The sequence below is a fragment of the Cricetulus griseus genome, chromosome 4, assembly GCF_003668045.3.
Source record: "Cricetulus griseus strain 17A/GY chromosome 4, alternate assembly CriGri-PICRH-1.0, whole genome shotgun sequence".
Taxonomy (NCBI): domain Eukaryota; kingdom Metazoa; phylum Chordata; class Mammalia; order Rodentia; family Cricetidae; genus Cricetulus; species Cricetulus griseus.
This window is the reverse complement of record NC_048597.1, coordinates 61132621-61151017: the sequence shown is the minus strand read 5'-3', so window position 1 is coordinate 61151017 and position 18397 is coordinate 61132621. Positions and strand designations below refer to the sequence as shown.

At 36.5% G+C, this 18397-nt stretch overlaps 1 protein-coding gene across 2 annotated transcripts in view; it reads right to left on the bottom strand.

The window, feature by feature from the left end:
* The window catches only part of Fgf12 (fibroblast growth factor 12), a 246887-nt gene that overhangs the window by 12115 nt on the left and 216375 nt on the right, over positions 1-18397 (bottom strand). For both annotated transcript variants that reach the window (XM_027412929.2, XM_027412931.2), the window contains exon 4: positions 5340-5538. In XM_027412929.2, the coding sequence (XP_027268730.1) occupies positions 5340-5538 (199 nt within the window). The remainder of the gene's footprint in view (positions 1-5339; positions 5539-18397) is intronic.

Genomic DNA, 18397 nt, shown 5'->3' with positions numbered 1-18397 from the left:
ATGTCACACATCCTGTCATAAGTAGATGTGTGAATGCCAAAAATAAAAACAACTAAGTGTGTGGGGGGAAACCACACAATTTGATTGTCAAAAACATTAGAAATCACTTATCCCAAATTAGTTTATATAATGGGAAATTAACAACATTGAAAATAATAAGTATATAATTATTTTATATATTACTTAAATATTATATAAGTATATGGTAATTGTTATATCTCCTTCTTGAATTTGTCTCTTTCTTTACTGCTTTATATAGTTCATCTCAAAGTATATTTTATCTGATGTAAGTATGGGTGCTACTGTCTGCTACTGTTTTCCTTTAGCATGGGATGTCTTTTTCTGTCTGCTCATTGCGTCTATCTATATATAATAGGGAAAGGAACTTCCTGTGGGCAACAAACTATTGGATTGGGAGACTCACTGAGTTATTTATTTCTAAGATTATTGGATCTTCATGTTTTCTAATCCATTCAGACTGTATCTATTAGTTTTTGAAATAAATTTTCCTTTTAATTTTATTAACATATTTAAAAAATAAGAGGTACAAAGGCAATATGTTCTTAATTATTTTTAACCCAATTTGAACATGGCACACCATTAATGGTCCCAGGCACTTATCTTCAATATGTATTTCTATATCACTTCATAAACAGTTGTCTTAATTCTGCTGGATTTAAAGCCAGCTTACTATGTGATTGTTATCATGCTCCATAGTTATTTCTAATAAGACATAGGCCCCATAGTCTCAGGCATTTGGACACCTGGTCTGCAGTTGGTGATGGTGTTTGGGAAGGTTTGGCAGGTGTTGTCTTGCTGAAGGAAAAATGTGACTAGGAATGGATGGGCTCTGAGAGTTTAAGGCCTTGCCCTATATCGGATTTGCTTTCTTATGTTTGCAAGATGTGAGTTCTCAGTCTACTGTTCCTGCTGCCTGTCACCACCATGATGGAGTCTAATTTTCAAGACCTATAAATCACAAATAAATTCTTTTTTTTCTGTAAATTACCTTGCTCATGGTGATTTATCACAGTAATGGAAAAACAACTAACACATGGTACAGCATTTCTACATCACCATCTCATTGTCACTAACTTCTTTGAGTAGCTGGATATTCATAGCTTATTCCCAATAGCAGGGAATTATAATATAGGGGTAGGTGCTTAACCACTGGCACTGAACTTGCTGGATTGTAATCTTACTGTTGTGTTTTTCTAGACTTGTGATATTGGATGCTTTACATAATTTGTTTAGATATTAGTCATTTCATCTATAAAATAAGAATAACCTAGGGCTATTGTGATTCTTGGAAATACAGATAGTATACACAACCTGCCTAGTGAATACTAAATTGATATGTTGCAAGAATAGCTTGGAAAGCCAGCAGGAAGGAAAAAGTTCTCAAATACAGAAAAAAGCTTAACATCTTAACATGACCTCAATTATCTTTCTTACTAATGGAAACCCAATGTTATAAAAATATAGCTTCTTAGATTATTGATGGAAATTTTCCATATTGACAATTATAACAGAATATTTATAAGCATAAAGGACCTGACCAATTTATGTTTATCAAGTAATTTTTTTGTTTTGTTTTTTTGATACAGGGTTTCTCTGTGTAACATTCCTAGCTGTCCTAGAACTAGCTCTGTAGACCAGGTTGGTCTTTATCTCACAGGAATCCACCTGCCTCTGCCTCCCAAGTGCTGGGATTAAAGGCATGCACCACCACCTGACAATCAAGTTAGGTTTAAGAGCATGAATCTCTCCAAAGATCTGTGAGGAGTTTTATTTCTACACTGTGCTATATTCCATGAGAAGTAAAGGTGATACAACCATGAGTAGACATGTACAAGAGTGTTGAGTCCTGTTGCCTAGGATGTAATTTGATTACATCCACAACCTTCCTGACTTCAGACCAGCCTGTGTCACCCATGTTCATGGAAGTTCATCACTTGACTGTTTGAGGCATTGTGCTTTGGTATGAATTCCAGCTCTGATACTCACTGATTCCATGACTCAGGACTAATTGCACACTGGTGTCTTTGCTTCAACTACACCATTTGGGAAGCAAATTATGCTAGAACCTACTTCGTAAAAATGGAATAAAATGAAAAAATAATTGAGGCAGACTTTAAAACACCACCTAGAAGGAGAAAGAATCATAAAACTTAACTAATTTTGTTTGGTGAAGAATATTTTTTTTTAAGAAAAATGGCAAGCACATCCACAGGGAATTCAATGGTCCTTGATGGGAAAGCAACTAAGTTTCTAGCTTCAAAAGTTAGTCTCATCAAGTTCTTTGAACTTCACACCTGAGAGTTCTTCTCTACAAATGAACCATGAGAAGGACCTTGGAATTAAATTCTAGTATTAGTGAATCTGATTTTAAAACAGATGCTATTTTCCTCCTGGTATAAAAGGAGAAATCCTCATAATTCACCAGTAAAAGCAAAACTTAAACAAACAACTAAAATGTTGCCAGTAAGGGAACCCAAGACATTCTCAAGTGAAGAAGATGCAATCCAGAAGCAGAAACTGATGTCTCGGTGCCTATTCTACCACTGTCGTCCCAGATCTGAATATGTATTTGGCATGAAGCCATACATCAAAAGGTTATATGTTCATCTCCTCTGTACCTAAGTATGGCTAACCATCTAACCATCTAGGCGTGGCCACTAAGGTGTTAGGATTGTGTGGCAGCTATTGGAGACTAAGCTGACATGTAAAGTTGCATGGATTTTCAATCCCTTCTTCTAGTTCCTCCTTGCTCTGTGACTCTGGTAATGTCATTGGCAGGATCACACATGGTGAGCATGTAGTTTTGACTAAAGTGCAGTGCACAGTGCACTCCACATGGAGCTACATTTTGTGCATCATTCTGGCTGCACTGTGCAGATCTAAGGAATCACAGCAAGACACTAAGATAAAGGACGTGAAAGAGTCAAGCCCCCAAAGCCCCCAATTTGGGACACCATGGCACCATTCCTGGAGAGCTCACCTCCAGATTTAGTTTCTGAGAGAACTAGCATGAGCAATCTGCAATTGACATGTATTATGTGAGATCAATCTTAAGTCTAGTTTATAGCACTGTAAGTCTTCTTGTACCTTCCCTTATTTGTACAAAATGCAGCAATAAGCAGAACACTGAAGCACATCTGGGACTCTGCACACAGTCATCCCACGCATTTCTTTTTGACATGCACATAAGGCCATCCACCCCAAGAGAAAACTCAACCAACCAGAGTACAGGAAGCAGTGCCAATTAAGGAGGCAGATTATAGATGTTTCCTTTGGGGGAATGGAGTGTGTAGGGTTCCACAGGACTCCACTATCTATATAAAGAATAATTAAAACTCAGATTTTTAAGATATTTTTCTACTCTACCAAAGTTTGCTAGTGGTCTTGTAATACTGTTGCAAAAATGAATACAACAGCTTCACTGTTAAAAAATGATACAGAAGTTGAAAGTGTTATTTGCCAAAGCATTGCTCAGAACTGTATATTTCCAATAGCAGTATTATCTACCTCGTAGGGATCTTTTATTCAGCCCTCCAAAGCAGGTGCATCTCTGCCTTTAACTATAGTGTACGTGTAATGGCTTTGTCTGGGAGATTCCTCCTTGACCCCATTTGTATGAGTCTGACCTAGTTCTCAATGATATCTTCCTTTCTGCAGAAATGACAATACTTTCTCTCATATTAATTCTACAACATGAAATAACTACCTTTTTCACTACACTGTTGCCACTAGTAACCATATTTCATACCTCTAAGAATATATCCTCTGGAAAATATAGTTCTTAGACTTTACACTGACTTTATTCCTGCACATGCTCACTTATTCAGCTGAGAACATATCAAATATCTCTTTATGACATGCTAAGTGGTTCACATGACACAGGAGGGATGTGACAAAAAAAAAACAAAAACAAATATATTCCATTCATTCAGAGAATGAGTTAATCGTGAATGGACAGAGACAGTGGGACAATAGGCACATCTAGTACAACTTGATCATCAGAAAAACATATAGAAGATACAAGAAATAGTGCTTAATTCTTCTGGTAAAGAAGTCAGAAAAAACTAATAACAGAAGTATGGACTCTTGAATTGCTTCTTTACAAAGGTTATTAAGCAGATGTGTGGATGAAAATTAGGGCCGGTGAGATAGAAAACAGGAGGCCAAGCATAGTACAAACTCAGTTTCAGATGAGAAAAGGCTCAAGAGGCATTAGGGGTAGTGACAGTCACCTTCTACCCAGCATTCCACACATAACATAACAAGAGCTAGGTTGTGGTTGACTACCACAGTCTGCTGTAGTCACACTTAATGGATGTACACTGGGCAGCTGGCATCGTGCATACTCTGCAAGTGACCACATCTCTGGCATTTACAGGAGAGCAAGTCAATCTAAGTCAGGGTTGCAGTACACTGTCTCAATGATCTCATTTCCTCAGGAAAGGAGATTGAGCCATGGTTTAAGCTAATATAATGGTTTACAGAGAACAATGTTATATTGTAAGTGTCAACATATAATTATTCTTTGGTCTGCATTGCAAATATGGTCACTCAACAGCCTTCCTAAGTAGAGAATTTTGAGGAAAAAAATAGCTTCCTTCAAAAGAATTATTTCACTGCTCAATTTGAAACAAGTCAACACTATTTTAAGTGATGAAAAGGGAGCAACTTTTAGGTTCAAATGAAAAGGGAAATACTGCAGATCAAACGAAATAACACACTATCGCTCCTCACAAATATGAAGAAAACAATGTTATTATATTTTCTCATAGGGATGAAAAGGTCAGCATCACACATATGTACAAAATTACTTGAAAAAATTAAGCTCTGTAATAATAGTATTAGTATTTTTCAGAGGTATTCTGAAAAATGGAATAGTGTTCAACAAGGTAGGAAATTATATTCCAAATGGTAAATGACAGTAATTTTCCTTCCTTCCTTCCTTCCTTTTTTTTTTTAAACCTGTTCTTGAACTAGCTCTTGTAAATCAGGCTGGTCTCGAACTCACAGAGATCCACCTACCTCTGTCACCCAAGTGCTGGGATTAAAGGCATGTGCCACCACTGCCCAGCCTGACACTAATTTTCTATATTCAGGAATTTTCTAACTTCCATATTCAAGTACATTTTTTCTAGGTACCACATATTTACAAGAGTTCTCTACTCTAGTTTTATCTTTGTTAGGAAAGTTCCTATTATATTTTCTGAATCTTTGCTCCATCATTTCACTTCAGGTGGAGCCTACAGAACAAAGGACAAGAAGCACCATTCCCAGCACATAGATCAGGTTCCCAAGAAGAAAAGAAGTTGCTTTCATACCTTCAATAGGTTTTGGTACAAAATGAGATGAAGGCTTGGTTTTCTTCACTCTATTCCCCTTCATGATTTGACCTTCTTTATTGAGTCCTAGAAACCATGCACGCCCTGATTCTTGCTGGCGATACAGGGTTGAAGAATAGATCACATAGTAGTTTTCAAACACAGACTCCTTAAATTTGCATTCTGGGGTAAAAACATCCTGCAGAAATAAACACAGTAAAAGAGAAAGGAATTAGTAATGAATCAGCAATGGCTGTATCCAGTCAGTCTCAAAAATATCCCCAGTGTTCAGAACAAGGCACAGGAAACCAGACAAAATTTCAGTTAACACTCATACAGTCATTGTACAAAATCAAAACTTAAGATTCTTTTTCCAATCAACTTTTAATCCACAGAAAATAACTATTCAGATACTGTTACTCACTGGAGGCTAAGGCCCTGGATAGGTCTAAAATCTTAGCAAGTAAAATATTTTATAAATCAAAGTGTTTGGAAAGTCCTTTCTTTAGTGTCTGGTAACATGGGCTTAAAACAGTAAAACTTACCCCTAGGAACCAAAATCAAAATGTGGCTACAAGCAACACAGGTACACTTGATGTTTTTGAAGGAAATATACTATAGGCACACACACACACACACAAACACACACACACACACACACACACACACACACACACACACACACACACACACACACACACACACACACACACACACACACACACACGCACGGGTATATGACTCAGCAAAAACTTGTACCCTAAAAGTATCAGTATGTTACTACTTTGCTTGATGCCTGTGGTTTACTCTTTAATTCATTTGAAATGTGGTATACTTAATAATAAAAATGTTAGATATAACAACCTTAGGAATAAGCAGTAGGAAAAAATACTCCGATTAAAGAATCCTCCATGAAACGTAGAATGACACTGTTATTCCAGGAGGAAATCTTATGAACATCTTTCTTCAGCCTCATCTCTTAGTGAGGCTTAGCATCTCAAAATGCTAAAGAGTCAGTTAAAGATGCAAGGAAATAAAGTTACAAGCCAATGGCAGAATTCACCCTAAATTGTGTTATAATCTCCACACTCACCACTTCTGTTTCTGATTATGTGTAGTACAATTTTGTAATCAATACAATAATATCACATCTTAATATGACAAGGAATGAAATGTATTTTTCTAAAGATGAAATGCCTCTCCTGAGATTAAAAAGAGAAAAATGTGATAGTATGTTATCCAGCTATAAGCAAGTGAAATCCCCCGTACCAAACATGCTTGCCATAGAGAGTCTTTGTCACTGCACACTGTTCAGTGCATTTACACAGAGAACTCCAAAAACCATGACCACATAAAAATAACGCTAGTAGGAACCATGTCCTTATGGATGATACTCCTGAATTCATTTAGAGAGAGATAAGAGACAAACAAGTAGGAAGCTAGTGAAGGCCATAAGTGCTAACAATGCCACTAAAGAGACTCCTTTGATTTGAAATGAGTTTCATACTGCTGAACAAAAAAAAAAAAATGGGACTGAGAATGTGGAAATACAGTAATAATAGTAATAGTACATTAACAGTGTTTATATTAAAACTGAAAAAGAGAATTCTCAGAGTACTCTTCATTCTAAGAAAATTATCCCGCTAATCTTGGAAATAAATGACTATAAGATACTATTTAATTTGAGGGTGATAAAAACTGCACAGTTAAAAGTGTTGTTAAGGAAAAGAATGTGAAAAAAAGCTGTAGCTCTCATACATTTATGGTAGGAGCATAAAATGGTGTAACAGATGAGAAAATAGCCTGACATTTTCCGAAAAGAATGAAAATACAATTAGCAAGGATCCAATGATTCTACTTGTAGCCATGCACCTATAGGAAGTGAAAACATGTCCATAGAAAATGCATACATAAATGTTGACAGTACTGATTACAGAAACAACTTAAGTATCTATCAGTTGATGAGTAGATCAACAAAATGTGGCATAGCTGTAAGAGTAACGGGATACTGATACATATGACAATATAAAAGAACCTTAAAAACATTATGCTAAGTGGAACACAAAACCATTAGGCTACATGGTACAAATGGTGAAAGTTATTTGATTCAATTTATATGAAATATTACAACAGGGTCTGTAATATTGTATATAATGAGCAAACAATTTCAGAGATGGAAAGTAATGGATGTCAAGTGCAACCACAGAGTTGGAATAAAACAGAGAATGGCTGCTTCCTGGAGAGATGGAAATGAGTCAGAATTAAACAGTTCTGATATTTGTATAATTTTGTAGAAATACTAAAATCCACTGAAAGTCTTTAAATGTGAATTTTATTGTGTGTAAGTTATATTTCAATAAAAGTTATATATTCAATAAAAAGAATCAGAGAAACAAATTGACCAGAGAAGATTAGGGGAGAGAATAAAGCATTGTGTGTTCTTACATGGCAGCACTGGTCTTAACAATGTGTGCTCTTTATGACATCATGTCCATATTACCAAGAAAGAGCCAAATCATTGCCAAGTATAGATATTAAAGAAGTATAGATTCAACTAGTGTAAAGTGTCAGGTTTTGATCCTGAGCACTGAACCCAGGGCTTGTGTATGCTAGGCAAGTATTCTCCTCTGAACTATATCACCAGGCCAGTATTGGTCTGTTTCGAAAACAGATGAACTGCTGAAGCAAGTTAATAATAAAAGAAAAATGGCTTATTGAGCTGGTGGTTTTAGAGGCTGAGAAGGCTCTAGATAGACAGTAGAAGGGGGATAGATAGGGGAAAAGACTGTTTCACAAAATAGGAAGCCAGAGATAAACGTGGATCCCCCAGTCTTTCCTAAGACTACACTTTAGTTGACTTAAGGAAGCCCCATTATGCTCCACTCCTTAGTGGTCCCACTATCTTCCAATATTGTCAATCTATAAGAATTAAGTTAAATATTATAGACTTAAGTTAAAAAAAATTAGAACAAGTTTAAATTTTGCTATTTTATTTTAAAAGTAGGCTGGGGAGTTGGGAAGAAGACTTGGTAGGTACAATGTTTTCTGTGCAATCACGAGAAACTATGACAGGACTTGCAGAACCCAAATGAAAACATTGGTGTCTGTATTCCCAGTCTGGGTCAGCAGAGATAGATGGCTCTCTGAGACTTAAGGGCCAGCCAATGCAGATGAAATAATAAATTCCAGGTTCAGTGAGATTTCCTGTCTCAAAATACAACATGGAGATGAATGTGGAAGAAACCTAGCAAGAACCTTTCTCATCTCTACACACGGATGCACATGCATGCAGGTGCACTCCCATGAATATGTACACACAAACCAAAGATGACCAATCAATTTCAATGCTTGTATTGCTTGACCTATCTCAATACTAAATAAATATAGTATGATCTCTAGATGCTAAGGGGCTTTGAGACTCCAGGGAGAAACCTCAGGGCACTGAGTCTGCTTGGGCAATGCCTTTCAGTATGACTTCTATGTAACTGCTATTTCAATTTCAACATAAAATTGGGCATCAGTGAATTTATAATGTATTTTCTATTACATTCTTTTTGTGTAATCAAAAATAGAAATCCTGGACTTGGTTGCCTACCAATTAACATTGTGCTTCTAGCATCATACATATTATGTTATAAGACTTCAAATAAATGGCTAAAAACTGGATTTCATATTTTCAAGTAAAAAAGGAGACATTTCAGAAAACACACATTATAAACTTTCAGAATGTATGCAGTAACATGTCACATTGACCATGTGACAAAGGATTATATTTTGTCACATACAATTTATCAAATTTTGTGCTTTTTGCTTTTGTCACATATTTGTATGTTGTCTATCACCCAGAAAGGGATGCACAAGCATACTTGGAACAAAGGACATAGTCATTTAAAACCCTTTGGCCGGAACTTAGACAATCACATGCATTCAGATGAATTCTAAGATTATTCACTGAGTGTCCAGACTAACAGCACATCTAGTGTGTAGGGAAGACAGTCTGGGAGCCAAAGATGACAAGACCCTTGAATGCCTTGACGAATGCTGAAAACAGGGCCACAGGCAGTATAATAAGGAAGAATTTCCTCTTGAAAATTCACATTGCAATTTGTGAATTCTTCTTATGCCTGTGATTCTGAGCTCTTAGCTTGATGCAGAAATTATAGTAACGTTTATAGAAACATGTTTTGATGAGGCAGAACTTTCCAAAGAAGGCAATGTTTATGATACAACCAAGTCAGCTTTTTATAATAATTATTAATTCATTAGGATATGAGTAGAATATGAATTGATTGATAGTGTTCAGAAACAAATGAGTAAATGCTTTACAAGCCTGTGATGAGCTCCTTTTCGCCTCTGAACACTTATCCATCCTAGTCTTGTCCTCAAAAGTTCAGAGCATCCACCCATCTCAATCCAGGTGATGAACAAATGCTGAATCATTGCCGAAGTCCATGAAGCTCACCTAGTATCCCTCCCAAGGTCTTCCCATCCCATCTGGTTCCAGTCTGAGCCTGTAGAAGTCTAGATTCAAAGTGTATGCTGCACTTGGATTCCCTCTCATGTCAAATTTATTCCTGACTCTTTTTTTCTCCACTTAATTTTCTGATCTACATGTTCTCTATCTTCCTAGTCTGTAGTTGACAACTATTTCATTCTTGGCCAAACTTTAATTATGGCAATACAAACAGTTACCAGTCTCACTTAAATACAGTTTCTTGAAAGATGCAAATATCATGAAAAATAAAGACATAGAAATTCAGGGATTCCAATGAACATGTGGAAAAATGCCCTATGGTTTTCATAGTTGATTACACTGACATCGTTCTCATCAAATGCCAGTTTCTGACAACATTGCACTTCCTAACTGAATAATGATGATGGCAGTCTCTGGAGCTCTCTATCCTACAGACCTGTGAAAGAAACAGTAATATTAGGTAATGCTGAACATTCCCTTTTCAATTTCTCAAAGCATTTCTTTTTTTAATTTCTTCTAATACTTAATATGTTGTCTGAGTAATCATGGTTTGTCCTTCTCCAATGTATATCCAGTGCACTTCAGTTCATGGAACCCTTTTCTTTGGCACATTTTACAAATCTCAGCGTATTTGTCAGTTGTTTTATTTTTGCTGAAATAAATAATAAGAATCACATATCAGGGAAACAGCAACGATAATATGCAACAATATAGAGGTGACTGACTGACAGAACAGAGTTGGTTGTCTTATCTGAAACATGCTATTTAATTTTGATTTAATTTTTTTCTTATCTATAAATGAAGAAAACCATTTTCATATTAAAATGTTATGAAATTAAGTAAGATATAAAAATTACTTCTTAAATCTCCTTTTCAAAGGAAGATTTTCCTTCTAACTTTACTAACAGAAAATATATATTATTTTAATGCCAGTAAAAACTATAGGCTTCAGGTAAATTTGACTCAAGGTGAAACTTTAACCCTTGAAAACCACATAACATTCATATTTTCCATTGTCTCCAGTTTATACATTATACTTATTGTTGAATATTTTCAGCCACCATGTTTTACTCAATTTAAATGTTTTATTTACTGTCATGGGATATTTTGATTGCATGGTGATACTCCAGACTGTCCATAAAGTTTATCTTGAATCAGCAGGTGGAGTCAGAGGCTAGGTAACTGGATTAGCCATAGAAAAGCCTGGAATATGGATAGAGAAGACACACAGGAAGGAAAGGGTAGGGACTGGAGTTTGAGCTTCCTTTTTGGTTCTAGGACAAGGGAAGAGGAACATCTCTTGTGTTGTCTCCAGTCAAAAGGCAAAGTCAGCTAGTTGCTACTCAACCTCTCTGAGCTAGGTTTTTACCCCGGCCTTTGATACCCAAGTCTCATTGATAAATAGAACAAGACTTAATTTAAACCTACATATCACAGCTCTGAGAAATGAAGCCACTCCAGGCCATGGCGTGACTAGACAATGGGGTGCTTACTGCCGGGCTGTGGGGCTGCATACAATAATTAAAATAATAATAGATTCATTTGCAGCTGCTAAGTTAACAGAAAAACACCAATTTACTAATAAAGAGCACAAAGTTCCTAAGTTAAAACTGTCACATTTGCAATTTCTTGTAATAATGATATCAATGCATAAAATAAATAAGGTATAATAAAAGACTCCTCTAAAACACTTGAGAAATGGATAGTAAAATGAAAAATTGTTTGGACTCCCAAATTTCTGGTGTGTCCTCTACTGATAAATTTCCATCTGACTTTTAACAGGTCAGTTAGCCTCCCTAAACACCAAAATCCACCAACATAAACAGAAGATAATATTTCTATAAGCACAGGGGTCACAAAGATCAAATTATTTACTATCTATCTTTTGATACCCACAAAACCATGCAATTATTAGAAATTATTTTCCTTTCATTGAATAATATGATAATTTAAAATATTTTTGTACTTCACTATCATGTGAATTTGTATTAAAATTTTTTAAAGTAAATTAATATGGTTTTTAGTCAAAGCCAATTATTTTTGCAGTGGTAGGAATGGGAGCTAAGCAGGTTCTCTTATTATGAAGCAACAGCTTGTTCTCATCAGAACCTCCAATGTTTCCCCTTGTTTCAACTGTAACTGTATGCCTTTGAATTCAGATAAGAACATGTGATTTGCACAGTCCTGTGTAGTTAACATGGTATGATGAAACTATTCTTCTCATTCCTTCCTTCCTCATTTCTAGCTGGCATGATCATGGGATGAATATGAAGTTGGTGAATGCAAAATTCTTGCCCATCAGCCTCTGGTTTCCTTGCTGTTGCTCAAACACAAGTGGTTCATGTCATTTTCTCTTAGTCCTGAATCTCTTCACTTCTTATGCATTACTATTTCAGGGAGAACTTCCTTGTCACTACCTCTGGGAGAGTATGGGAACATCTTCTTAAATCACTTCCTAGCCTTTTTCTTGATATTTTATTTTTCATAATATTGCTCAAGGTCATTGAATAATGGACCTTTTAAAGCTTTATGAAGGGGCATTGTGATTGTTATATTCCCCTGTGTTCTCAGTAAATCTAGAAATAAAAACTACTTACTCCAAAGGAACGAATTTGATGAAAAGTCATCCTGAGGCTTGACTAACTCTGCAATGCATTTCTAAGCTATGTTCACAGTGAGGTTATTTGTCTTCTTGGGTGCTCATTTCCCTCAATGTAAAATATAGCTGTTTGTCAAAATTAATCAATGACAAGTATATCTTGTGTCTTCACTTACTATAAGCTTATTATTCATACCAAGTTAATTTATTGAATGTAAACAATTCATATAAAATATCACTTCAAAAATAGTTCTAATCTACTCAAGAAATGTAAGTATATTATTAAAATATCATGAGGAAAATTTAACCAGAGAAAATAAACTGTGCAATTGTTTGAATAGTTATGATAATTTTAGTATTTAAAATTTACATTCTTTAAAAGGTTCTTCTAGGTTTTATGGTTCTTCTACTTTTTACTTTCTGTTTTTGCTTTTCTGATCAAAATCCCCGAAATAAATTTTTTAAATCCATGACTCAGGATGGTCTCAACATCTTAATCTCAAGTGATAATTCTGGCTCTGCCTGCAAAGAAGATAGAATTAGGACCATGTACCAATTTGCCTGGTCTTAACTTCTTTGAACTATTTTAGTAAAGGAAACTGTCTTAGCTGTTTGCTATGCACTATTGTTACTAGAACATGTACAAGAAAGAAAGGAAAAACAATTATCGGTAATCCTTGCAAACTTGGTTTGTATCTAATGACTCCAGAACAGGTATGTTCCTTCCACAGCCCTTTGGCTATCTGGCTTTGATGCCTGTGATCTGCTCACTTCATGAAAGGCGTTTTGATGAACAGGACCGGAAAGCCTTAGTGTGTTAGCAGCTGCTGTGTTACCTGTACTGTCCAATATAATAATGTTAAATCAACTGAGAGAATTATTGTTTCCCATTTGACAAGAGGCAAAGAAAATACTAACTACATTATTTCAAATGAGGAATAACCCTCCTCTCATCATAGCTTTGACTACAAATCTAGTGTTATAACTTAAAAAATAACTACAAATATGGGAACCATTGCCTATACATTTTTGAGACATTTTTTGGTGGAAAATTACTGACGGGATTCCTCTAAAAGTCAAAATTCCTCATAAACTTTTCCTTTGTGGTGTTTGATGGGATAGCAAAGCAAATACATAGCACATGAAATAATACTACCAGGGGTGCTGGCATTACAACTCTGGACGCAGTAAGTCACACGTGTTTAAATTTCCACTGTGTGACTTAATCACGTTTCCTGACTTCTCTGACACTCAATTTCAATATCTCAGTCAGAGCTGAACCACACCTCCATTGTAAGGCTGACATTATTATACAAGAGAAGGCAAGTGTGTCAGACCTATTCCACCTGGTATTTCACACTCTTTACCCTTCACTACAAGATTTAGGTGCTGACTGATGCCACAGATGAGAAGGGGGCCAGCATGAATGGCCAACTAATTTACTTGGGGAGTCCAAACACAGTTCTGCGAAAGTCTTAAAGTGTGAAGAGCTGACCAAACTACCTCATACAAGTTTTGATATGGCCATCTATCTGGAGAGTGCACAGAGAATGCCATCGTCAGTTTCTTACCACCTTCTACTGAAGAGCTATATACTAAGGACACTTGATTAGCCTCTAAGGATAAGAGAGGTGAATATGGGAAGCAGGGAGGAGCCCAGCGGATGAGAGGATGAATCATCTTACATTTCACTGTTATCAAAGTTATTTTCACAAGTGGTTTAGAGGCAATGTATCTATAACAGAGATTGGGCAAAGACAAAGCTAAAGGGATGCAGCGGGTGAACACATTACAATGTATACACCTTTTGATCCACTTCAGAAAGTGCAGGCATGGAAGGATTTGTGCAAAATAGAGTATGTTGATTTTGTATTCATAGCAAAGATGTTGGAAATGTCTAACTACTGAAAACAATCTGTATGTTTTTTTTTTCAAAGTGACAGTGAATGAGTAATGATCAGCCTGTTTCCACATGGGATACTGTATAGTTCTTGATGTGAATAAAACTGAGCATTGTGCACTATTCTTGAAAGACCTCCAACACACATAATAAAAATATCTCCAAGACATTAGAAAAAGCTATCTACATATGCATGTACTTTGATATACCACCATTTGTATTAAAAGACATACTCATAGCGTAAGAATATATTTGAGCATTTTTGTTAAGCATATAAAGTATGTAAACATAAACCCAAATTAATATTTGCTACTATTGTACTTTGAAAAATCCACTGAAGGATGCCCACAGATAATGCTTGCTTCATGAGAGGGGATTTATATGGTTAGAGAAGAGCTGACAGAAACAATTTTTTGTAAATATGTGTGTTTTGTATAATTGTGTGAATGAGAAAAATCAGGAGCCAGATATCATTGACATTCTAGCAGGATGTAGCCTCAAGCCTCCTGAGACCCAAGACATGGATGCTGATGTGGAAACTTACTTCAAAACCTCCCAGTAAAAACATAGAGTGTAAGAGTGTTCCAAATGATTATCTGACCCCAGGTACACAAAGAAACTGTCTTGTGAAAAATTATCAGAATTTCAGCACTCACCAAGCTGATGAGGAAAATTATTTAGAGTTTAAGGCTAAGCTGGGTAGCAGTGCTACATGGAAAGACTGCAAAAAATAAAAGCAAAACTACCCCCAAAAGACCAAAATAAAATTTAAAAAACCCAAATTATTGAACGAAGATCAATGGATATCCCAGTAAGTGACTGCCACAAAATAAGCTGGATAAAATGGAGGGAGAATAAGAATAAATCTTTTATCAAAGAAATTTAGACTTTAGTGAAAGGAATGTATGTTTAAAACAAAACAGTCCTTGTGATAGTGATTGTTGGACATCAATTTGACTATGTATGGAATGAACTACAATCCAGAAATGTAGGGTACACAGGTGATCTAGATTTTGAGGCAGGAAGATACACCTTTAATCTGGGCCACACCTTTTAATGGAAGCCTTTGCAAAGACAATGGAAGAAGGAAGGGTTTATTCTTCTTTGCCTAGTGCCATCACCTTGCTAGAACATCCATTGGAGCATACTTCTTTAAGATTCCAGCATATACAGAAGACCAGTTGAGAGACCCAAACTTGTGGGACTGAGAAACTACTAGATTCTTGGACTTTCCATTCCAGCTAGCAATTGTTGGATTAGTTGGACTACAGCCCGTAAGTCATTTCAATAACTTCCCTTCTGTGACTCTAAAGAACCCTGAATAATACACTCTCTTATTTGAATTTTGATTATTTTATTCATTAGATTTTCTGTGATTTGACTTGCTCTTAGTTTTCAGTGGACTCCATGATTCCCTTTCAAGAATATCTATGTTTATTTCAAATCTTGTATTTCTAAAATACAACAAAATTTCAACGATGGTACCTGAGTAGAAAGGCTTTGTCTTTGAGGGAATGTGTCACCAGATGTATGACACATAACCTGTCTTGCTGTAACAAAACACCATCACCAAGGCAACCTGTAGAAGGGAGGGTCTATTTTGAATTTATATATCTACAGTGATAAGAGAAACCTAAGGAGAGATGCAAACAGGGAGTGGAACCAACCCAAGAGAAACAAGTGTGTTGCAGTCAATAAAAATAATGGAGTTAGTGATCAAAAGAGCATTTTGATATAAACCATAGTGATACAGGGTTTGGAGTTTGCCCAGCTGATTTTTGGTCTTGCTTTCATTCACTATTTTCTGCTATGCTCCCTTTCCTGAATTTTGGAATGGTAATGTATATCCTGTGCCATTATTTGTTAGAAGTATATGATTTGTTTTTTATTTTGATTTCATAGGGGATTATAATTAAGAGAATGCATGAATTTCAGAAGAGACTTTGAATTTTGGATTTCAAACATTCTTGAGACTGTCATAAACTATGGGGACTTTTGGAGCTGAACTAAATGCATTTTGCATTATGATATCCTTACACTCTTACAGGGGCCAGAGAGTGTAATGTGGTAGTTTGAATATAATTAAGCCACATATTCTCATAGGGAGTGGCACTATTAGAAGGTGTGGCTTTGTTAGAGTGGGCATAGCCTTGATGGAGGAAGTGTGTCATGGTGGGGGTGGGCTTTGAGGTTTCCTATGCTCAGGATATATCTAGTGTCTCAGTCAACTTCCTATTGCCTGAAAGATGTAGTAATCTCAGCTATTTCTCCAGTACCATGCCTGCCTGCATTTCTCTATGCTTCCTGCCATGATAAAAATGAACTGAACCTCTGGAATTATGAGTACCCTCAGTTAAATGCTTTTCATAAAAGAGTTGTCATGGTGTCTTTTCACAGCAACAGAAAACCCTAAGACAGAGTCCATCACCATGGGGAAGAATTGTAGCACCAAGCACCAGAAGGAAAGTCTGAGAATTCACTTCTTCAAAGACAAAGCTTGCCCCCAGTGACATACTTCCTAACCCTACCCAAACTATGTCACCAACTGAGGAACAATTAGTCAGATGCCTGAGATTATGGGATCATGTCATTCAGACCATCACAAGTGTATCCTGTCCTAGAAGGGACCCAGTTCCAGAACTTGGCATGTCCAGTCTTTAGGTTTAAATACAGTGTCCTGGAAGTGACTGCACCTCCAGTTGAGTGACTGTAGTGAGGGAGGGACTCAGGAAGTTGTTTCTGCTGTGAAGGTGAAGGTTGGAGGAATGCGGCAGGTGAGACGCAGGATGGCTAAAATGCTGCTATCACCATCACATACAACAGACACCCAAGATCCTTTGTTTAAACAAAAAAAAGCATTTAGAGGGGAAATATGATTACAAAAATAACAGCAAAGCAAAGGAATCCTGGGAACAGATCTAGATCTGACATAATATCTCTAAGAATGCTGCACCCCTACACCTGACAGATGTGACCTGAGCTGGCGCAGTCAAGCCTGTGTGTGCTGTCACATCAACCACTTTCACTTCAATAGCCTGAACAGAATCTGCTAGACAAACAGTTCTGATGGCGCTGCAAAGCTAGAGCTCTGTTTAAAGAGGGGAAAAAAATCTTTACTGTGACCCTGCTTGCTGTGATGATGAGTCCTCTGAACAAAAATTCAAAGTAAACACATTCACATCCACAAAGGAACGGTAAGAAAGGAGCCTGGCTCACTTTGTGCCACTCTCTGGAATTCTGGTTCTGGAGTAGCATTTCACGCTCTTGTAATTGTGGCATGTCATCGCAAAGACAAAGAGATTACATAGTTGTTTGATTTCATAAAAGATATGAAATACACAGGAAGGTCTTATATTTATCCTGAGGATGAGCAAAAGGATCCCTAAAATTTAGAGCTGAAAATTTAAGGGGAAAGCAAGCCTGGGCAGTGAATGGAAATGAGCCCATCAGGACCACAGGGTTGGCTAATTGAAGAGGTGTGATGAGAGCTCATTGTCTAGTCCAGAAATTCGCCCCCAGCATGCCACTCCAGTGCTTTCATTGAGTTTTGCTCTTGTACAGACTAGCAACAGCTTGAATTTATAATTATGTATATTTCTGATTAATTAGATGTTCTTGACCAATGTACTTCAATTCATTTAATGGTTGTTACCTTGATTAACTGCAACAATGAACACTTTGTTTCAGGGCATTTTTATTATAAGTAGCAAAATTTTCCTTGTATGGTTCTATAAAGCAAACTTACATGAAGTATGAGGACACAAGGGGTGATCATTTCATGTAAATTAGGTAAAGATAGAACAGGTTTGATGGATGATGCTACTAAGAATGGTTAATGGATTAAAAAAATCATTTTCAAAGGAGAACCAGCATTTGTGGACAGAGAGAAACTGCATAAAAGGAAATGGCAGGCTCAATGCGCTGTTATACTGTGACCTAAGGTCTAATGAATGCATTCTGAGTTTCATTCATTGGTCCTCATGTGACTCCCCCATCCCACACCATGTTGTGTATGTGTTGTGTTGTGTGTGTGTTGTGTGTGTGTGTGTGTGGGTGTGTGTGTGTGTGTGTGTGTGTGTGTGTGT